Source organism: Notolepis coatsorum, assembly GCF_963971535.1.
Source record: "Notolepis coatsorum genome assembly, chromosome: 1".
Taxonomy (NCBI): Eukaryota; Metazoa; Chordata; class Actinopteri; order Aulopiformes; family Paralepididae; genus Notolepis; species Notolepis coatsorum.
In genome coordinates, this window is record NC_140165.1 from 252585052 (window position 1) to 252609476 (window position 24425).

Consider the following 24425-nt stretch of genomic DNA (forward strand, 5'->3'; position numbering starts at 1 on the left):
AGATCACAGAGTAGATCACAGAGTAGATCACAGAGTAGATCACAGAGTAGAACACAGAGTAGATCACAGAGTAGATCACAGAGTAGATCACAGAGTAGAACACAGTCAGAGATCACAGAGTAGAACACAGAGTAGAACACAGTCAGAGATCACAGAGTAGATCACAGAGTAGAACACAGTCATGACAGTCAGAGAGAGATCACAGAGTAGATCTCAGAGTAGATCACAGAGTAGATCACAGAGTAGAACACAGAGTAGATCACCGAGTAGATCACAGAGTAGAACACAGTCAGAGATCACAGAGTAGAACACAGTCAGAGATCACAGAGTAGATCACAGAGTAGATCACAGTCAGAGATCACAGAGTAGATCACAGAGTAGAACACAGTCAGAGATCACAGAGTAGATCACATAGTAGATCACAGAGTAGAACACAGTCAGAGATCACAGAGTAGATCACAGAGTAGATCACAGAGTAGAACACAGTCAGAGATCACAGAGTAGATCACAGAGTAGAACACAGTCAGAGATCACAGAGTAGAGCACAGTCAGAGATCACAGAGTAGATCACATAGTAGATCACAGAGTAGAACACAGTCAGAGATCACAGAGTAGATCACAGAGTAGATCACAGTCAGAGATCACAGAGTAGATCACAGAGTAGATCACAGAGTAGATCCCAGTCAGAGAGCAGTTACTGTACCAATGCACCACAAACAATACAATGACACACAGGACATGTAGCAAGACATTAACCCCACAAACGAACATGTGGGATAGTAGTAGCAGTAGTAGCAGTAGTAGTAGTAGTAATAATTAGGGATGTCCGATATTATCGGCCTACCGATATTGTCGGCCGTTATCGGCATTAAAATGTGATATCGGTTGATATCGGTATCGGAAATTAAGAGTTGGACAATATCGGTATATGTAAAAAAGCCAATATCGAGCATCCCTAGTAATAATAGTAGAGTAGTAGTAGTAGTAGTAGTAGTAGTTTTACTAGTAGTAGTATTAGTATTAGTAGTAGTAGTAGTAATAGTTTTACTAGTAGTAGTATTAGTAATAGTAGTAGTAGTAGTAGTAGTAATAGTAATAGTAGTAATAGTAGTAGTAGTAGTAGTAGTAGTAGTAGTAGTAGTAGTAGTAGTAGTAGTAGTAGTAGTAGTAATAGTAGTAGTAATAGTAGTAGTAGTAGTAGTAGTAGTAGTAATAGTAATAGTAGTAATAGTAATAGTAGTAATAGTAGTAGTAGTAGTAGTAGTAGTAATAGTAATAGTAATAATAGTAGTAATAATAATAGTAGTAATAGTAGTAATAGTAGTAGTAGTAGTAGTAGTAGTAGTAGTAGTAATAGTAGTAATAGTAATAGTAGTAATAGTAGTAATAGTAATAGTAGTAATAGTAGTAGTAGTAGTAGTAGTAGTAGTAGTAGTAGTAGTAGTAGTAGTAGTAGTAGTAATAGTAATAGTAGTAATAGTAGTAATAGTAGTAGTATTAGTAGTAATAGTAATAGTAATAATAGTAGTAATAGTAATAGTAATAGTAGTAGTAGTAGTAGTAGTAGTAGTAGTAGTAGTAGTAGTAGTAGTAGTAGTAATAGTAGTAATAGTAGTAATCGTAGTAGTATTAGTAGTAGTAGTAATAGTAATAGTAATAATAGTAGTAATAGTAATAGTAATAGTAGTAGTAGTAGTAGTAGTAGTAGTAGTAGTAGTAGTAGTAGTAGTAGTAGTAGTAGTAGTAGTAGTAGTAGTTGTAATAGTAGTAATAGTAATAGTAGTAATAATAATAATAATAATAATAATACATCTATTTTATATAGCACTTTTCCAGGTGCTCAAAGACGCTTCACATGGGCAGGAGAGACAAACTATGGCAAAACAAAAAAACAGAACAAAACAGAACAAAAATAATACATGACAAAATAAAATAAAACCGACAGAATTAGAGGTCAAAAGCAAGATTGAAAAGGTGGGTTTTGAGGGCTGATTTAAAAGATGTCAGGGTGTTTGCATCACGGATATGGCTGGGGAGGGCATTCCAGAGGGAGGGGGCAGCAGCAGCAAAGGCCCTGTCACCCCAGGTCCGGAGCTTGGTCGTGGGAGGTGTTAGGAGGTTGGCATCTGCAGACCTAAGGCGACGGGTGGGCGTGTGACGGTGGAGGAGGTCGGACAGGTAGGGAGGGGCAAGGTTGTTGAGGGCTTTAAATGTGATGAGTAGTATTTTAAAATGTATCCTGTATTTGATTGGAAGCCAGTGGAGGTCGTGGAGGACAGGGGTGATGTGATCAGAGCGACGGGTGGAGGTGAGCATGCGGGCAGCAGAGTTTTGGACATATTGGAGTTTATTGAGAATAGTGTTTGGTGAGCCGTAGAGGATGCTGTTGCAGTAATCTAGTCTTGATGATATGAATGCATGAACCAGTGTTTCAGCAGCGGAGAGTGATAGGGAGGGGCGAAGACGAGCAATGTTCCGGAGGTGATAGAAGGCAGATTTGGTTATGTGGTTCACATGGGGGAGGAAAGAAAGGGTGGAGTCCAGGATGATGCCAAGGTTACGGACGTAGTAGTAGTAGTAGTAGTAGTAGTAGTAGTAATAGTAGTAGTAGTAATAGTAATAATAGTAGTAATAGTAGTAGTATTGGTAGTAGTAGTAGTAGTAGTAGTAGTAGTAGTAGTAGTAGTAGTAGTAGTAGTAGTAATAGTAATAGTAATAATAGTAGTAATAGTAATAGTAATAGTAGTAATAGTAATAGTAGTAATAGTAGTAGCAGTAGTGGTGGTAGTAGCAGTAGTAACAACAACAAAACAACAACAACAATAATGGTAATAATAATGGTAATAATAATAACAATGATAATAATAATAATAATAATAATAATAATAATAATAATAATAATAATAATAATAATAATAATAATAATAATAATAATAATAGGCGGCTAGGTGGTGTAGTGGTCTAAGGCACTCGCCACCAGTGTGGAGACGCTAGGATTCGCGTGTTCGAATCCAGCTCTCCACATTGTTTTTCAGTTTGGCTGGTCGTCCGCAGTAATACACATTGGCCGTATTACGGGGAGGGAAAACTGAAGGGTGGGGATCGAACGTTGTGAACAAGCGACTCCTACAAGTCGGTTGGTGCGCCTGCGCAGTAGAATCAGGAAGTGTCGGGGGCAGCGTGAGCCTCCCACGCGTTACTCCTCGACACTGAGAGGTCGAGCTGCGCAGGTGAAAAGATGCGACTGCTGTTACCTCAAGTACCGGAGGGGACTTGTGCTATGTATGACTTAGTCCACATTGCAGCCGGCTTGTGGGAGGCAAGAAACAGCGTTCGTGACAGGGGAGGGTTGAATTGGATGATACGAAATTGGGATGGGAGAAAATATAGAAAAAATGGGAGAAAAAGTGGATCAAAAAAAAAAAAAATAATAATAATAATAATAATAATAATAATAATAATAACAACAACACAAGTAATAATAATAATAATCATAATTATAATAAGAATAATAATGAGAAAGAATATATACATGATTAAATTGTATACTAGATTCATCATCTGTATCATGTATCATCTGTGTAGTTGAGGACTTTATGGAGTATTATCAACCTCTTTTTCTGGGTTTAACAACCAAATATACCTAATTGCCATTGACCCACTGTACTAGTATTGACCTAGTGGTTGTAACCTGACCTACTCCTCAGGTACAGTACGTCTCAGACTCAGACACAGACTGACACGTTGAAACACTCACGTCCAGCCCCCGTGGACCACACAGCCCCGTCACGCCTCTGTCCCCCTGCAAGAGACACACAGCCGGGGTCAGGGAGACAGGAGAAGCACCGACATGGAGCAAGTCAAACGTCGTATCGCGGTGGAGTCCGACTCGAGAAGGCCGAGGCTTTGAGCCTCTTTGCTTTGATTCTCTACCCTGTTTGTTTGGATCACAGTAAACCAATTTGGTTCTACTGTGTAGCATTTGTCTACAGTCTGGAGCATCGCAGGGTGAATGAATGCAGTACAGAGGCCTCCTATAATACCTACCGTTGTATGATGTCAGTAAGATGTCATTATGATGTCAGTAAGATGTCTCCTATAAGAGCTAGTTTCTTTATTAGTTGTCATACAGAAGTACAGAATACTTTTATACAAAATGCTTCTTTCTGTTACGCTGTTACAAGCTAGTGTTGTAAGATGTCAGTAAGATGTCTCCTATAAGAGCTACTGTTGTATGATGTCAGTAAGATGTCTCCTATAAGAGCTACTGTTGTATGATGTCAGTAAGATGTCTCCTATAAGAGCTACTGTTGTGTGATGTCAGTATGATGTCTCCTATAAGAGCTACTGCTGTAAGATGTCAGTATGATGTCTCCTATAAGAGCTAGTGTTGTAAGATGTCAGTAAGATGTCTCCTATAAGAGCTACTGTTGTATGATGTCAGTATGATGTCTCCTATAAGAGCTACTGTTGTATGATGTCAGTATGATGTCTCCTATAAGAGCTAGTGTTGTAAGATGTCAGTAAGATGTCAGTAAGATGTCAGTAAGATGTCTCCTATAAGAGCTACTGTTGTATGATGTCAGTAAGATGTCTCCTATAAGAGCTACTGTTGTAAGATGTCAGTAAGATGTCTCCTATAAGAGCTACTGTTGTATGATGTCAGTAAGATGTCTCCTATAAGAGCTACTGTTGTAAGATGTCAGTAAGATGTCTCCTATAAGAGCTACTGCTGTATGATGTCAGTAAGATGTCTCCTAGAAGAGCTACTGCTGTAAGATGTCAGTAAGATGTCTCCTATAAGAGCTACTGTTGTAAGATGTCAGTATGATGTCAGTAAGATGTCAGTAAGATGTCTCCTATAAGAGCTACTGTTGTATGATGTCAGTAAGATGTCTCCTATAAGAGCTACTGTTGTATGATGTCAGTAAGATGTCTCCTATAAGAGCTACTGTTGTATGATATCAGTAAGATGTCAGTAAGATGTCTCCTATAAGAGCTACTGTTGTAAGATGTCAGTAAGATGTCTCCTATAAGAGCTACTGTTGTAAGATGTCAGTAAGATGTCTCCTATAAGAGCTACTGTTGTAAGATGTCAGTAAGATGTCTCCTATAAGAGCTACTGTTGTAAGATGTCAGTAAGATATCTCCTATAAGAGCTACTGTTGTAAGATGTCAGTAAGATGTCAGTAAGATGTCAGTATGATGGCTCCTATAAGAGCTACTGTTGTAAGATATCAGTAAGATATCTCCTATAAGAGCTACTGTTGTAAGATGTCAGTAAGATGTCAGTAAGATGTCTCCTATAAGAGCTAGTGTTGTAAGATGTCAGTAAGATGTCTCCTATAAGAGCTAGTGTTGTAAGATGTCAGTAAGATGTCTCCTATAAGAGCTACTGTTGTAAGATGTCAGTAAGATATCTCCTATAAGAGCTACTGTTGTAAGATGTCAGTAAGATGTCAGTATGATGTCTCCTATAAGAGCTACTGTTGTAAGATGTCAGTAAGATATCTCCTATAAGAGCTAGTGTTGTAAGATGTCAGTAAGATGTCAGTAAGATGTCAGTAAGATGTCAGTAAGATGTCTCCTATAAGAGCTAGTGTTGTATGATGTCAGTAAGATGTCTCCTATAAGAGCTAGTGTTGTAAGATGTCAGTAAGATGTCTCCTATAAGAGCTACTGTTGTAAGATGTCAGTAAGATGTCTCCTATAAGAGCTACTGTTGTAAGATGTCAGTATGATGTCAGTAAGATGTCAGTAAGATGTCTCCTATAAGAGCTACTGTTGTAAGATGTCTCCACCTTGTTGCCTTTGATGTAGAAGTCCTCTGGGGGGTCGACGATCTCAAACGGTCCCGGAGGCCCCTGCAGACCCTGGTCCCCCTGCAGGAGACACAGCCAAACACATCAGTACATACAGAACACAGAATGTATAGGTTGCATATATATATATTATATTATATATATATATATAATATATATTATATATATTAGGGCTGTCAGTTTATCGCGTTAATTAGATTAATTAATTACACAGCAAATTATCCCGTTATGAAAATTAACTCAAAATTTGATTTTTTTTTTTTTAAATCTCATTCATTCCATAAGAATGTAGAATACACATTTACAGATTTTTTTTAATATGGTCCATTTGCATGTTCTTGGTATCTGATTCTAGGGACATCTATGAATCTCAGGGAATGTATTCCCAGTGTCAGAAATACTGTGGGCTAGATCCACAAAGAATGGATTGCACGGTGCAAGTTGCACCCTTACTTACAATTCATTATGAATTGAAAATGGGGGACCCTGATGTAAACAAGACGAAAGTCTTTCTCTGGTCTGCATCCCCTTAACAATTGTGTGTATTGAGCCGTACTGTATTGTACCCATTCTGCAATCTGTTGATAACATTTTCATTCAATCAATCAATCTGCGCGGTGATTGATTGAATGAAGATTTTATTTTGAGTAAATTGTAATGAACCAAATGAGAATATCAATACATTTTTTTTATATCTTTGACTGTGAATAACACCATGCTCAAATTGACCAGACCTGAAAAATCTAAGCAAATTAATAGATGGAAGATGATTAAACAGAAGGTTTTGTAGATACAGTACTGAATTCTGCCACCCGGACACATGCAATTTGAAATATGATTATAGAATATAGAATATCAGGCATAAAATGGTTATGCGATTAAAATGCGATTAATTAGATTAATTAATTACAAATCCTGTAATTAATTAGATTTTTTTTTTAATCGCCTGACAGCACTAATATATATATATATTATAGCACAGCAGTGACTGTCCAACATGTCCATTCATTGATACTCAAGGGTCCAGGGTCCCCATCTAAGAAGAGTCTAGTTGTTATGTGAATAATACTATTGTTTTTAAATGAATACGATTATAGTTGAGATGAGAGTGGAAAAAGTGAAACCTGTGATCCGAATTCTATTTTCTATTAATTTTATTTTATTTAACCAGGCAGGTGAATTAAGAACACATTATTATTTACAATGAAGGCCTGGTGAGAGAACACAAGTCTAGAAGCGTCACAGAGAGAACAAATGAAATAAAATAGAAAAGAGACAGACGATACATACATCACAGTGGTAAGGGAAATAATTAAAACACACCTCAAACAAACAACCAAATAAAATGACAAATGAAACATTTGTGTCTTAGATGTATGCCCAGCCCATATGGGCTTACAAGACACATAAACAATAAGTATAGTATACTTGACAATAAGTATATAGACCAAGATGGCGACAAAAAAAGAAAACAAAATAAAACGTAATATAACAAGCTGTAAACAATGTATGTAAACAAAGAAACAAGAGGAATTCATATACAATTATATAGGATATAATGTGTGTTATGTAATAGGTATGTAATATACAGACAAATTACAGTTAAAAGGCTTGCAGAATATTATTATTATTTTCTCACTTCTAGAGAAATAGTGACCTTAAACTATTCCCCATTTGTCTGGGCATATCACACACACACACACACACACACACACACACACACACACACACACACACACACACACACACACACACACACACACACACACACACACACACACACACACACACACACACACACACACACACACACACACACGCACACACAGCTGTGTTACCTCTTCTCCTTTCTGTCCTGGCAGTGATCTACCTTTCTCTCCCTGAAACAGAGAGCAGCTGGTAAATGGACCGAGCAGTAAGAGTGAGTCAGAGTTAGAGTGCAGTTAAAGGTGCTATAGATAGATAACATGCTTATGCAGAGTAATCATCTAAAAATAATAATACATCCACAGAGCTTTTATAAAGGTGCAGAAGAAAAGTACAACCCCTGCCCATCTTTTTTTTCTTTAAATAATAAAGATTCAAGATGAATTTATCATTTGAAAAAAATATCCGGCTCCAAAATGAATGTTGTTTACATGTTGCATGTATCCTCTCCCTACTTCCCATTTCCCCACGTGGATACATGACATGCTGGTGTTCTAGTGTGGCATCTAGTGGCTGAATGTTATCTATAGCACCATCTAGTGGCTGAATGTTATCTATAGCACCATCTAGTGGCTGAATGTTATCTATAGCACCATCTAGTGGCTGAATGTTATCTCTATAGCACCATCTAGTGGCTGAATATTATCTATACAGCACCATCTAGTGACTGAATGTTATCTATAGCACCATCTAGTGGCTGAATGTTATCTATAGCACCATCTAGTGGCTGAATGTTATCTATAGCACCATCTAGTGGCTGAATGTTATCTATAGCACTATATAGTGGCTGAATGTCATCTAGCTACTGTAGCATCATCTAGTGGCTGAATGTTATCTATAGCACCATCTAGTGGCTGGATGTCATCTATAGCACCATCTAGTGGCTGAATGTTATCTATAGCACCATCTAGTGGCTGAATGTCATATATAGCACCATCTAGTGGCTGAATGTTATCTATAAAGCGGGGTAACGTCGCAAAACCAATATACGTCTGTATGATAGCATGTACAATAATGCTGTGTATATATATTTATTCTTATCTGTCTGTACGTACGCTGCTGGCCAGTATGACTTACTACCATAGTGTCTTTATACCTGTTTCACTGTACATATTAATACTACAACTCTGTGCATACATCTGATTAGCACTATTACTCAGTAGTACTAACATGTCATAATAATGACAATACATTTGAATCGAATCGAATCTTATCTAAAAATGCTCTGCTGAATTCTGGACCAGGCAAGGCCACTTGCATCTCCTCTATGGGCCTAGCAGCCCTGAATACAGTAAATACAGCTAACTTATTAATGTGATAAACTTACAGGTGGTCCTCTGAGCCCAGGTATGCCATGTAAACCCTGTGGAAATACAAACAAATAACATGTAACAATATAGTGTTCTCAGTAACATCTTCTCAATACTGTATATAGTGTTCTCAATAACATGTTCTCATCACTATAGTGTTCTCAATAACATGTTCTCAATACTGTATATAGTGTTCTCAATAACATGTTCTCAATACTGTATATAGTGTTCTCAATAACATGTTCTCAATAACATGTTCTCAATACTGTATATAGTGTTCTCAATAACATGTTCTCAATAACATGTTCTCAATACTGTATATAGTGTTCTCAATAACATGTTCTCAATACTGTATATAGTGTTCTCAATAACATGTTCGCAATAACATGTTCTCAATACTGTATATAGTGTTCTCAATAACATGTTCTCAATACTGTATATAGTGTTCTCAATAACATGTTCTCAATACTGTATATAGTGTTCTCAATAACATGTTCTCAATACTGTATATAGTGTTCTCAATAACATGTTCTCAATACTGTATATAGTGTTCTCAATAACATGTTCTCAATACTGTATATAGTGTTCTCAATAACATGTTCTCAATACTGTAGTGTTCTCAATAACATGTTCTCAATACTATAGTGTTCTCAATAACATGTTCTCAATACTGTAGTGTTCTCAATAACATGTTCTCAATACTGTATATAGTGTTCTCAATAACATGTTCTCAATACTGTAGTGTTCTCAATAACATGTTCTCAATACTGTATATAGTGTTCTCAATACCATGTTCTCAATACTGTATATAGTGTTCTCAATAACATGTTCTCAATACTGTAGTGTTCTCAATAACATGTTCTCAATACTGTAGTGTTCTCAATAACATGTTCTCATCACTATAGTGTTCTCAATAACATGTTCTCAATACTGTAGTGTTCTCAATAACATGTTCTCATCACTATAGTGTTCTCAATAACATGTTCTCAATACTATAGTGTTCTCAATAACATGTTCTCAACACTGTATATAGTGTTCTCAGTAACATGTTCTAAACACTGTATATAGTGTTCTAAATTAAGGAACCAAACAGATTGTCACTCACCTGTGCTGTGTTCACACAATGTGATAATACATCTAATCTATTTTATTCTATTCTAAATGTGGAGGTACAGTATGTCTGTAGGTTCTAGGAGGTTCTAACAGCTACTCACATCAATGTGGAGGTATGTCTGTAAGTTCTAGGAGGTTCTAACAGCTACTCACGTCGATGTGGAGGTATGTCTGTAAGTTCTAGGAGGTTCTAACAGCTACTCACATCAATGTGGAGGTATGTCTGTAAGTTCTAGGAGGATCTAACAGCTACTCACGTCGATGCCGTCCAGCCCGAGCAGACCGCTGGGCCCGGTAGGACCGGGTAGACCCCGCTCTCCCTGGAAAACACAGTGACAACGCGTTTAAGCAGCGGTAAACTGACGTATCGGACAATATCATGGTGTTTGCCTACCCGTGGCAAATTAAAGTACCTAAAGGTGGTTTCCCTGAGTGCTGGCGACTCATTTAACTGTAAAATAATCTGTCTAGATCGCACACCTGGTAAGAAACTATTTGAGATGTGCTCGCACTCGCACCTTCTATAACAATAAGTCCCATTCAATTTATTCTGTTAATTGTTTTTTTGTTTGTTAATCTAATGAACTAATCATTCATCAGATAATGCGGAAAAACCATCATTGCAACATAAATAAGCATTCAGTATAGTAGCCTATAGCCTATAAATGATATGCCATTTAAAATATCAATATCTATGTTTACTCAGCTTATCAACACATTTGACACGTAATGGAATCAAGTTTATTAGCATGTTGAATTAGTGAAAGTGATAACTAGCTTGCATATTGTTGATTTAGTGGATACTGTTAGCTTACATTCAGTTGAATTAGTGAATGTTAGCTTACATATTATTGATTTAGTGGATACTGTTAGCTTACATTCAGTTGAATTAGTGAATGTGTTAGCTTACATATTGTTGAATTAGTGAATGTGTTAGCTTACATATTGTTGAATTAGTGAATGTGTTAGCTTACATATTATTGATTTAGTGAATGTGTTAGCTTCCATATGGTTGAATTAGTGAATGTGTTAGCTTACATATTGTTGAATTAGTGAATGTGTTAGCTTACATATTGTTGATTTTGTGAATATGTTAGCTTACATATTGTTGAATTAGTGAATGTGTTAGCTTACATATTGTTGAATTAGTGAATGTGTTAGCTTACATATTGTTGATTTAGTGAATGTGTTAGCTTACATATTGTTGATTTAGTGAATGTGTTAGCTTACATATTGTTGAATTAGTGAATGTGTTAGCTTACATATTGTTGATTTAGTGAATGTGTTAGCTTACATAATGGTAGCATTAGTGAATGTGTAACCGGTAGCTTACATATTGTTGAATTGGTGAATGTTAGAAAGTGTTTAACCAGTCACTTCTCATATCCAAATGACACAATGCACTACTATCACATCATCATATCTTAATAACTGCATACAGTAATGAGCTACGTGGTGAATTGTACTGTCGTTTTTACAAAACACTGGCTATGCTTTACACAGAACCAGCGCCGGGTCAGCTTGGGTTTCTCTCCTATAGGACGTGAGGAGGATCAGACGCGGCTCAGTTTAATCCACCTTTTCTCCAGCTTCACGTCTTCACACAGACATCAGACCCGGCTCTGCTCCATCTGTCCCGGGTCTGACGCTCTGTGTGGAGACGGGTGCATAGCATCAAGTCACATGTACACTGTGTTCTGTAGAGCGTTAATGAAGACCGTTACTCACGTGACGTCCTGTAATGCCTAGTTCTCCCATGTCACCCTGCAACACAGGAAGCCATGGGATTACGACGGGAAAAACAACAAGGTATTGTTCAAGACAACATTGAGTTTGGTAATAATAATAATATTAATAATTTCTTACAGTTATATAGCGCCTTTCATGAGACGCAAGGCGCAATTGAGATCAGAGGAACAATTAAGTGAAAAGAAAAGATGGAAGTCAGGCAGAGTCATTAATACATTTGGTGAAGAGGTGAGATTTGCGTTGAGATTTGAATGAGTCCAGGGATGTAGCGTTGCGGATGTTTGCAGGGAGTATGTTCCAGAGGGTGGGTGCGGCCACAGAGAAGGCTCTGGGACCGACAGTGTGCAGGTTGGTGGTGGGGATGGAGAGGAGACCGGAGTCAGAGGACCGCAGCCTCCGGGGTGAAATGTAGGGATGGAGGAGGTCAGCTAGGTACCGGGAGGCAAGGGAGTGAAGGGAGTTGTAGGTGATGAGGAGGGTCTTGAAATTGATACAGAACTTGATCTGTATCAAGAGGTGGAGGTGAATGAGGGTGGGAGTGATGTGGTGCCAGGACTTGGTGCGGATCAGAACCCTAGCAGCGGAATTCTGGACATACTGCAGCCTGTTCAGGGCATTGCTGGGTAGCCCTGCAAGAACTGAGTTTGAGTAGTCCAATTTGTGTTAGCTTACATATTGTTGAATTAGTGAATATGTTAGCTTACATATTGTTGATTTAGTGAATTGTTTTGCTTACATATTGTTGAATTAGTGAATGTGTAACCAGTAGCTTACATATTGTTGAATTAGTGAATGTATTAGCTTACATATTGTTGAATTAGTGAATGTATTAGCTTACATATTGTTGAATTAGGGGGCAGGTAACTATAAGAATTATTCTTCTTCCTGCTCCTTTTGCCCATGGTATGGTATTTATGATTTTGTATGAAAACTCTATGATTATATTGCTTCCATGTGGCAAATAAAACTCTGAATCTGAATTAGTGAATGTATTAGCTTACATATTGTTGAATTAGTGAATGTGGTAGCTTACATATTATTGAATTAGTGAATCTGGTAGCTTATAATATAAAACAATTTGAAGACCCTTCTAAAGGACCTGTTACGTATTACTTTCACATGGTGGAGGGATACTTACTGTCTGTGATGCATATTCACATTGTGGTTGTAGTGTGCTGTCACTAATGGGTGGTGTGATTGACACACTCTTCTGTTGTTTTTGCTTGTCACTAAAATGGCCGCTTTTCTAATTTGCCACAGGTGTGGTGATGAGGCACCACGCCCTACAAATGCAGAGTGCAGGCTGCAGTCAAGTTCTCGTTCTCTCACTTCACAGAGCTCATCCTTGTCACAGCTCTCCAGACCTCACCTGCTCACACTGCCTTTTCCACCATTTTTGCCTTTTGCTGCTTGACCATTTTTGTTGCTTTATTTTTGGACCATGTGCTTTACTTTAATTATATCCTGAACTAGGGAGTCTGGAGCACCCAGCTCCCCATTCTTTTTGCAGTTGTGCCAATAAATATAGTTATTTTTGGATATTTGTCCGTCTCCCTGTGTCCACCACTTTACGTTCAAGGCCTAAACGAGCCATATTTTAGGATTGAACGTAACAGGACCCATAGTCTGTGCCTGCATGGTCACAAAACTATTGTGAAATTATTTTGAAATCGTAATGGCTTGAACCCCGGGAATTGCCGCTTGTGGCTATATTTCTTTTTATTTATCTTCTCTCTTTCATCTTCTGCTGCTCTTCAATACTTTCTTCCTCTATTTCTCTTCCCTCACTCCTCCGTAAATCCTTCCTTCTGTATTTTATTATTACTATTCCTGTATAGATCAAAAGGAAATGAAAGATGAAATGAAAAGCTTACAGGTATGCCGGGGTACTGGATGAACTGAATGACTGCGTCTCCTGGGGGTCCCTTCAGCCCCGGCAAACCCTGTGGAGAGGAAACACAGTTAGCCACCTGGCATTCCACTCTGTGGAGACAACATGTCCGCTCTGTGAAGAGACAACATGTCCACTCTGTGACATTGCCACAGCTCATTTAATGATAATCAGCTGCTATTTAATGATGATCACCTGCTATTTAATGATAATCACCTGCTATTTAATGATAATCAGCTGCTATTTAAAGGGGAACTCCAACATTTTGGGAAATTAGCTTATTTAACATCTTCCCTGCAGTTAGACAAGAAGATACATACCTTTTTTGTCTCTGTGCGTGCATTTTAGCTTTGGGAATAGACGCTCCGTTAGCATAGCTTAGCTTCATCACTGGAAGTGAGGCAGGACAGTAGCCTTACAGTGCCTTACAGTGTATTGCAAGGTCTGACATTGACCAAATTTGATATGCATGACCTTGGTGGGCTCTAGGTCAACTCCTGAAAAGGGGGTCAATGTCAGACCTTGCAATCAAAAGTTAGGGGGCGCACTGAAATTATGGCAAGGGTTATTAGCCCCCTAACTTTTGATTGCAAAGTCTGACATTGACCCCCTTTTCAGGAGTTGACCTAGAGCCCACCAAGGTCATGCATATCAAGTTTGGTCAATGTCAGACCTTGCAATACACTGTAAGGCACTGTAAGGCTACTGTCCAGCCTCACTTCCAGTGATGAAGCTAAGCTATGCTAACGGAGCGTCTATTCCCAAAGCTAAAATGCACGCACAGAGACAAAAAAGGTATGTATCTTCTTGTCTAACTCCAGGGAAGATGTTAAATAAGCTAATTTCCCAAAATGTTGGAGTTCCCCTTTAATGATAATCACCTGCTATTTAATGTTGATCACCTGCTATTTAATGATAATAATGAATGAATATGAATATCAAGGTAAAGAAATAGGAGAACAGGAATTCTTCAGGGTGTGAAGGCCCTACATGCTACTGTAAGTACCTCACTCTACCCTTGACATTAAATATCAGTATGTAATGTGCCGTCTCACCTCCTCTCCGTCAGTCCCGTCCTGTCCTGCGAGGCCAGAGTAGCCTGTGAGTCCTCTGGTCCCGTTGCAACCGTCCAGCCCATTTAGACCCGGAAGACCACCTTGACCTGGGTGACCCTGAAATACACAGACACACACGCACACGCACACGCACGCACGCACACACACACACACACACACACACACACACACACACACACACACACACACACACACACACACACACACACACACACACACACACACACACACACACACACACACACATACACTTAGAAACTTAGACACTATTTACATTGTATGTATGTATCATGTGTAAGATACATTAAGATACAAGAAAGTCCAGTTGGTTGGTTGTGGTCTAGTATAGTCTCGATAGACTATAGCTATTCTGTACACAGTATAAACACACATGTAACACTGAATAAAGGCTGTATTGGTTGGTGGTTGGTTGTTGTTGTTGTTGTTGTTGGTTGTTGGTAGGTTGCTGGTTGGTTGTGGTCTAGTATACTCACAGAGTCCCTATCTATTCTGTACACAGTATAAACACACATGTAACACTGAATAAAGTCTGTATTGGTTGTTAGTTTGGTTGTTGTTGGTTGTTGGTAGGTTGTTAGTTGGTTGTTGGTAGGTTGTTGGTTGGTTGTTAGTAGGTTGTTGGTAGGTTGTTGGTAGGTTGTTAGTAGGTTGTTGGTAGGTTGTTGGTAGGTTGTTGGTAGGTTGTTAGTTGGTTGTTGGTAGGTTGTTGGTTGGTTGTTAGTAGGTTGTTAGTAGGTTGTTGGTAGGTTGTTGGTAGGTTGTTGGTAGGTTGTTAGTAGGTTGTTGGTAGGTTGTTGGTAGGTTGTTAGTTGGTTGTTGGTAGGTTGTTGGTAGGTTGTGGTCTACTATACTCACAGGCACTCCATCTATTCCTGGATAACCTGGAACGCCAACGGTTCCCTAAAAGCAAAAAGACAACAATGTACAGTATGAATCGTACCAACACATGGATAATTATGTTTTATATACTGTGCATATATAACAAATATAAATATATAAACCAGTATGTGTGTGTGTGTGCTTGTGTGTGCTTGTGTGTGTGTGTGTGTGTGTGTGTGTGTGTGCTTGTGTGTGCATGTAAATCGACTGCATTTATAGAACAGTTTTTATCCAAAGCACTTAACAACTCGTGCCTCTCATTCACCCGCTCACTCACACAGTGACGGCGGAGGCGACCATGCGAGCTGCCAACCTGCTCATCGGGAGCAGTTAGGGGTTCAGTGTCTTGCTCAAGGAGGAGCGGGAATCGAACCGGGAACCTTCAGATTAACAGACGACCGCTCTACCTCCTGAGTCACTATCGTCCAGGAACGTGCACAGGACTTTAGAGGGGCAGGTGCGAAAATGCTGAAAAGGGCACTATGCTTGTTTGTGTTTTAAGCGAGCGCGTGCAGCGCGCGAGCCCGATTGTTAAGGGCCCTTTTCGGGCGGGGGGCCCCCTTTTTATGCTTTTTGGGGGGTTTTGGTGATCAAATATTGAATATTGAACTATAATAATCAGTGCAGGAGCTCACTTATCCTTGAAAGACACTTTTATCACTGACTTAAAAGGCCCATACATCTCCATAAATGTTCAGGGGGGAGGGAATAAGTGCTTACCCTACAGACCCCAAGAAGTGCTGTATATTCTGTATTGTTTAATATAAATGCATTTTTTATTCCAATCCCGATTTGTATTTGAGATTCCCAAATCCCATCGGACTTGACTTCTTCGTGTCCCTCAGTGAGTGTAATACCAGCATTCAACTGTATGCGCCACAGCGGTTTCTATCATCATCATCATCACCACCCACGCTATGCATAAAATATATAGAGGCACGGTGAGGAGGCCGTGCAAACTGCAATGGAATATGGGGCATCTCTCTCTCTTTACCTAATATTTTGATTCTATCATGACATTTTTCAGTTGGAAGGGCAGTCTATATACGTAACGGCACATTTTAGATTTTTTTTTTCAAAAAAGGCACTTTTTTATGAGGCTCAAAAAGGCAGGTGCTCAAGCACCCCTTGGGCTCTATGTGTGCACGTGCCTGCTATCGTCCCCACTGCCACTGTTGCGTGTGTGTGTGTGTGTGTGTGAGTGTCTATGTGTGTGTGTGTGTGTGTCTACGTGTGTGTCTATGTGTGTGTGTCTATGTGTGTGTGTGTGTGTGTGTGTGTGTCTACGTGTGTGTCTATGTGTGTGTGTCTATGTGTGTGTGTCTATGTGTGTGTGCGTGTGTGTGTCTGTGTGTATGTGTGTGTCTATGTGTGTGTGTGTGTGTGTCTACGTGTGTGTCTATGTGTGTGTGTCTATGTGTGTGTGTGTGTGTGTGTGTGTGTGTGTGTGTCTGTGTGTGTGTGTGTGTGTGTGTATGTGTGTGTCCATGTGTGTGTGTGTGTGTGTGTGTGTGTGTGTGTGTGTGTGTGTGTGTGTGTGTGTGTGTGTGTGTGTGTGTGTGTGTGTGTGTGTGTGTGTGTGTGTGGATGCCTCCTCTCTCCTCATGATCAATAGTTACCCCGTCTCCCTTCAGGCCGGCGTGCCCACGGGGGCTCTCGTCTCCTCGGATGCCCTTCTCTCCGAGTGGCCCCTGGGGGCCGGGGAAGCCTGGGGGACCCTGAGGACCCTGCCGTCCCAGAGCGCCGGGCAGGCCCTGGGGAGGAGGAGGAGGAGGAGAAGCAATGAAACATCCATAGATCTACCTGGAGTGACAACAGCTCTAACCAATCACAGCGTCACCCTGAACCCACAGTGGAAACGCAACGCAAGCGCCGTGTTTTTAGTTCCGTCAGAGTTTCTCAGGAGCCGTGTTGTGAATAGAGGGCTGTGGTCGACCTGCTCCTCGCTGTCTTCGACCCGCTAGTCCAGCGGTTCTCAAACTACGGGTCGCGACCCAAAGTGGGGTCGTGAGTAGATGACTTGCGCATTGGCAGGAGAGAGAGAAACCTTAGATGGGCTGTTCAAAGGGGGGATCCCCCAACTTGGATGTCGGTAATATAGTGTTGCTATGGATGATCGATGGGTGGAGAATAAAACAGGTGAATAGTTGGTATGTATGTACATATACGTGTAATAAAACACATATATGTGTACATGCAATAGCAACTAAGGTACATAAGAACATTTTAGAAAAATTGTTCAAGGGACCAACTCCAGTCGTAATGCCAGGACCATGGTCTTGATATACATTTATATATTTATAATTACAGCATATATATATATATATATATATATATATATATATATATATATATATATATATATATATATATATATATATATATATGTGTCTGAATATACCTGCATATAACCCATATAACTCTGTATGATAGCATGTACAATAATGCTGTATATACCATATATATATATATATATATTCTTACCATATATATATCCACATCTGTCTGTACATACCTGCATATAATTGTTTTTACATAGATACTATATTTATATCTGTACATATCCCTTACCTACTCTTACTAGTTACGCTGCTGGCCAGTATGACTTACTACCATAGTGTCTTTATACCTGTATCACTGTACATAATAATACTACAACTCTGTACATACATCTGATTAGCACTATTCTTTAGTAGTACTAATTTATATATTTGATATCCAGTTTAATCACCTGTACATTGTATTGCTATTGCACATTACATTTGCATTCAGATTGGATGCCAAACCTATTTTTATGCAGTATAAAGAAGACAATACATTTGAATCTAATCTAATCTAATCTAATCTAATCTAATCTAATCTAATCTAATCTAATCTAATCTAATCTAATCTAATATAGAAACTGGCGAGAGAAATCAGCAGCTGCTTTATTCTGTGAACAGCAGGGGGCAGTATAGAGCCATAGCCTGTCAGCCCACAGTATAAAACGTCATACCAGCTGAGACTAATGCTTGGCTTAACACAGCTGGTTTGGTTGGGAGAGAGTGCATTCACACTTTTAATTAGAATTCCCACGGAGTGACAGACAGACAGGCACACAGATACTATAGAAAGACAGACAGGCAGATATATAGAAAGACAGACATGCAGGAAAATAAGCAATCAGACAGACAGGAGAAACACGAGACCAACAGAGACACAGACAGGCATCTGAGACAGACAGACAGACAGACAGACAGACAGACAGACAGACAGACAGACAGACAGACAGACAGACAGACAGACAGACAGACAGACAGACAGACAGACAGACAGACAGATAAGAGAGTGGGCAGAGTGGCACAGACAGACAGATTAAAGGGACAGACCTGCCGTCGTTCCAACACAACACAGCAACATGTTTACATTTGAAAACACGACAGCATTCTTTCCAGAATGTATTGAACAGTTACTCAGGATGATCCACAGATCTTGTTGTGTTTCATTAAGAACTATTATGGCGTACCTTGGTAGAAAATAGTTCTCAATTAAAGGCGCTATATAAAATGTGTATGTAGAGTATAATCATTAAAAAAAGATTACATCCACAGAGCTTTTAGGAAGCATCTCTATGACTGAACTACCAACCTCATCAAGACACAGCAGAACTATCTGAGACACACACACACACACACACACACACACACACACACACACACACACACACACACACACACACACACACACACGCACGCACACACACACACACACACACACACACATACACACACACACATAGACACACATAGACACACACATTAACACACACACACACACACGCATGCACGCTCGCACGCACGGACGCACGCACACACACACACACACACACACACACACACACACACACACACACACATACACACATAGACACACACATAAACACACACACACTCACACACATAGACACACACAGACACAAACACACAAACACACACACACACACACATAGACACACACAGACACAAACACACAAAGACACACACACACGCAGACACACACACACACACACACACACACACACACACACACACACACACACACACACACACACACACACACACAGATACGTGAGTTCAAAGAGTGCACAGAAAATGCAGGTCTTTCCTTTATACTAGATATCAGATGAGATCAGACTGAAGGTTTGACTTTGATCAGATACGGGGGGGGGGGGGGGGGGGGGGGGGTTGGGGAGGGCACACTAAACCCCCCTCCCATTTCTCTGTCTGCCATTTTCTTTTAACTCCTTGTGGGGTTCAGGTTAGGAAACACCGTACATTTCCAGTGTACGTAGCATCATCAGCTAATGTCACCCGACTCCCTCGACAGAGGTACAGCGTACAGTGTGGCCGCGACGTCGACCAATCACAGACGAGGGGACGGCTCCCACAGGCTCCGCTCAGACAGACCTCAGGAAGCTCTGTCTCTGAGGCCTCTGGTGGGCGTTATTTTTAAACCTAGCCGCATTTTTCGGAGACGCTCTCTGATTGGCCGACGCCTGTTTCTACACTGGTTAAGCTTAGGCACTCTTACGAAGTTGGTTAAGGTTAGTGTGTGTGTGATGTATGTGTGTGTGTGTGTGTGTGTGTGTGTGATGTATGTGTGTGTGTGTGTGATGTATGTCTGATGTATGTGTGTGTGTGTGTGTGTGTGTGTGTGTGTGTGATGTATGTGTGTGTGTGTGATGTATGTCTGATGTATGTGTGTGTGTGTGTGTGTGTGTGTGTGTGTGTGTGTGTGTGTGTGTGTGTGTGTGTGTGTGTGTGTGTGTGTGTGTGTGTGTGTGTGTGTGTGTGTGTGTGATGTATGTGTGATGTATGTCTGATGTATGTGTATGTGTGTGTGTGTATGTGTGTGTGTGTGTGTGTGTGTGTGTGTGTGTGTGTGTGTGTGTGTGTGTGTGTGTGTGTGTGTGTGTGTGTAGCACCAGGGAACAGCAGACCCTGTGGTGTCCAGTGCGTGCCCTGAGTGGATGTGACAGAGGCTCAGCCTCCAGCACGCTGCGTTGCCCCTGTCTTTTCTCCGCGCTCGCAGGCCTGTGAAAGTCACTAACCCCCCTGAGTCCCAGAGGGCGCGCTGCTCCGGCCGCCGTGTCACAACAGCCTTTGTGTGCGTCGTCTGGCCCGGCAGGCTGGCACAGCGCATTACTGCCGCGCCCCAGCTGTCCAAATACAACCGAGGGAAGAGGAGCTTCTCACCGCGCCGCATCACGCTAGCTCGCCCCCCCCCCCCCCCCCCCCGCGCACACCGTCGTAAAAGCACCTCCTGGAGGTGTATCTGCCGTGTGTCTGTCCTGTAGCAGTGATGCGGTGGCCGACACAGCCCTCATAGATCACCTCCTGATGCATCTACTACTACTACTGTATATTTGTAAATCTGGTATGCCATGAATGTATAGATGTAGCAGTACTGTCTATCGGTATGTCACGTATGTCATATATGTTATGATGAATTGAAAATGGGGGGACCCTGATGTAAACAAGACGAACGTCTTTCTCAGGTCTGCATCCCCTTAACAATTGTGTGTATTGAGCCGTACTGTATTGTACCCATTCTGCAATCTGTTAATAAACTTTTCAATCAATCAATCAAATCTACCTTGTGTCTGTCCTGTAGCAGAGCTACGGTAGCCAACACATCACGTCGTCATAGACCTGGCGTACGTGTTGTCGTCATTTTGAAAAATGAAAAAAGGGAAACTCCAGTTCAAATCAACAGTGTTTTCCTTTCCTGTTTACTAGTAAGTTTGTCCGTTAAACTGCATTCAGCGGGTGAGATGGTAACGTGACGTTTCTCACAGGAGGATTATTATGTTTTGCTAACTGGTGTAATTTTAAGAGCCAAATTGCGAACACAAAAAAACGTAGCAATTTCATTACGCCCCTTAGATTTGATTCTAATGTATTGTCATCATGCAGCACAAGTACAGCACAACGAAAAGAGGTTTGGCAACCAAACAGAGGGCAAATGTAGCAGTAAAGTGTGATAGTGATATACAATGTACAGGTGATTAAACTGGGTATAAAACAAAAGTATTACAGTGTGGAGCTCCGTCCTGACTGTATCTGGAGTTCCAAAGTGCAGTGTTGTTACATAACATCAAAGGAGTGGTGGTTGACTTCCCTCGGTGACCTCACTCATCATCCAGCGTGACCCGCTGTCGACACCACTACTGTACTGAAGGTAATAGGCTCCTTAGTCTCTCCTTAACCCTTTATTTAACCACAGAGGGTTGACGGACAGCTCACTCAGTCAGTCACACACACACACAGTCACACCTGGGAACCGTCCACCGCTGGCTCCTCCCCCGGGGGGCAGTTGGAGGTCAAATGCCTTGCTCATGCCCCCCCCCCCCCCCCATGATGGTAGTCGTTGAGAGGAGAAGTGAAAGGAGAGTTTCCTTCACTTTCCCCTGCTCAGACTCCACCGACCGGGGCTGGGGATTTGAACCAGCGACCCCTCGCCTGTGAGGTATGGCCTCATAGCGAATGTGAGGCTTTGCTGCCATGGATCCAGTGCCTGCAGGAGTTGTTTGTTTTTAACTCCGAGGACCAGAAACCATAGAAGGAAGTGTAATTTGAAGCATCAGTATGTAGGACTACTTTAAAGCATAATTATGTAACTACTTTAAAGCATCAGTATGTAACTACTTTTAAAGCATCAGTATGTAACTACTTTAAAGCATCAGTATGTAACTACTTTAAAGCATCAGTATGTAACTACTTTAAAGCACCAGTATGTAGGACTACTTTAAAGCATCAGTATGTAACTACTTTAAAGCATAAGTATGTAACTACTTTAAAGCATCAGTATGTAACTACTTTAAAGCATCAGTATGTAACTACTTTAAAGCATAAGTATGTAACTACTTGAAAGCATCAGTATGTAACTCCTTTAAAGCATCAGTATGTAACTACTTTAAAGCATCAGTATGCAGGACTACTTTAAAGCATCAGTATGTAACTACTTTAAAGCATCAGTATGTAACTACTTTAAAGCATCAGTATGTAACTACTTTAAAGCATCAGCATGTAACTACTTTAAAGCATCAGTATGTAACTACTTTAAAGCATCAGTATGTAGGACGACTTTAAAGCACCAGTATGCAGGACTACTTTAAAACATCAGTATGTAACTACTTTAAAGCATCAGTATGTAGGATGACTTTAAAGCATCAGTATGCAGGACTACTTTAAAGGACCAGTATGTAGGACTACTTTAAAACATCAGTATGTAGGATTACTTTAAAGCATCAGTATGTAGGACCACTTTAAAACATCAGTATGTAGGACGACTTTAAAGCATCAGTATGTAACTACTTTAAAGCATCAGTATGTAACTACTTTAAAGCACCAGTATGTAGGAGTACTTTAAAGCATCAGTATGTAGGACCACTTTAAAGCATCAGTATGTAACTACTTTAAAGCACCAGTATGTAGGAGTACTTTAAAGCATCAGTATGTAGGACCACTTTAAAGCATCAGTATGTGACTACTTTAAAACATCAGTATGTAGGACTACTTTAAAGCATCAGTATGTAACTACTTTTAAGCATCAGTATGTAACTGCTTTAAAGCATCAGTATGCAGGACTACTTTAAAGCATCAGTATGCAGGACTACTTTAAAGCATCACTATGTAGGACTACTTTAAAACATCAGTATGTAGGACCACTTTAAAGCATCAGTATGTAACTACTTTAAAGCATCACTATGTAGGACTACTTTAAAACATCAGTATGTAGGACCACTTTAAAGCATCAGTATGTAACTACTTTAAAGCATCACTATGTAGGACTACTTTAAAACATCAGTATGTAGGACCACTTTAAAGCATCAGTATGTAACTACTTTAAAACATCAGTATGCAGGACTACTTTAAAGCATCAGTATGTAGGACCACTTTAAAGCACCAGTATGTAGGACTACTTTAAAGCATCAGTATGTAGGATTACTTTAAAGCATCAGTATGTAACTACTTTAAAGCATCACTATGTAGGACTACTTTAAAGCATCAGTATGTAGGATTACTTTAAAGCATCAGTATGTAACTACTTTAAAACATCAGTATGTAGGAGTACTTTAAAGCATCAGTATGTAGGACCACTTTAAAGCATCAGTATGTAGGACTACTTTAAAGCATCAGTATGTAGGACCACTTTAAAGCATCAGTATGTAGGACTACTTTAAAGCATCAGTACGTAGGACTACTTTAAAACATCAGTATGTAGGACTACTTTAAAGCATCAGTATGTAACTACTTTAAAACATCAGTATGTAGGACCACTTTAAAGCATCAGTATGTAGGACTACTTTAAAGCATCAGTATGTAACTACTTTAAAACATCAGTATGTAGGACTACTTTAAAGCATCAGTATGTAGGACCACTTTAAAGCATCAGTATGTAGGACCACTTTAAAGCATCAGTATGTAGGACTACTTTAAAGCATCAGTATGTAGGACCACTTTAAAACATCAGTATGTAACTACTTTAAAGCATCAGTATGTAGGATCACTTTAAAGCATCAGAATGTAACTACTTTAAAGCATCAGTATGTAGGACCACTTTAAAGCATCAGTATGTAGGACCACTTTAAAGCATCAGTATGTAGGACTACTTTAAAGCATCAGTATGTAGGACCACTTTAAAACATCAGTATGTAGGACTACTTTAAAGCATCAGTATGTAGGACCACTTTAAAGTATCAGTATGTAACTACTTTAAAGCATCAGTATGTAGGATCACTTTAAAGCATCAGTATGTAACTACTTTAAAGCATCAGTATGTAGGACCACTTTAAAGCATCAGTATGTAACTACTT

The 24425-nt window shown here is 39.9% G+C and overlaps 1 protein-coding gene across 1 annotated transcript in view; it reads right to left on the reverse strand.

The window, feature by feature from the left end:
• col4a4 (collagen, type IV, alpha 4) overlaps positions 1 to 22112 on the reverse strand; it is a gene marked incomplete at its 5' end in the record, with an annotated part of 174636 nt that extends 152524 nt beyond the window's left edge. Inside the window, 11 exons of the mRNA XM_084309776.1 lie at positions 3758 to 3802; positions 5802 to 5882; positions 7661 to 7702; positions 8857 to 8892; positions 10210 to 10272; positions 11681 to 11716; positions 13576 to 13644; positions 14648 to 14764; positions 15545 to 15589; positions 17188 to 17322; positions 22011 to 22112. Coding sequence (XP_084165902.1) covers positions 3758 to 3802; positions 5802 to 5882; positions 7661 to 7702; positions 8857 to 8892; positions 10210 to 10272; positions 11681 to 11716; positions 13576 to 13644; positions 14648 to 14764; positions 15545 to 15589; positions 17188 to 17322; positions 22011 to 22112 — 771 coding nt within the window. The remainder of the gene's footprint in view (positions 1 to 3757; positions 3803 to 5801; positions 5883 to 7660; positions 7703 to 8856; positions 8893 to 10209; positions 10273 to 11680; positions 11717 to 13575; positions 13645 to 14647; positions 14765 to 15544; positions 15590 to 17187; positions 17323 to 22010) is intronic.
• Positions 22113 to 24425: the final 2313 nt, after the last annotated feature.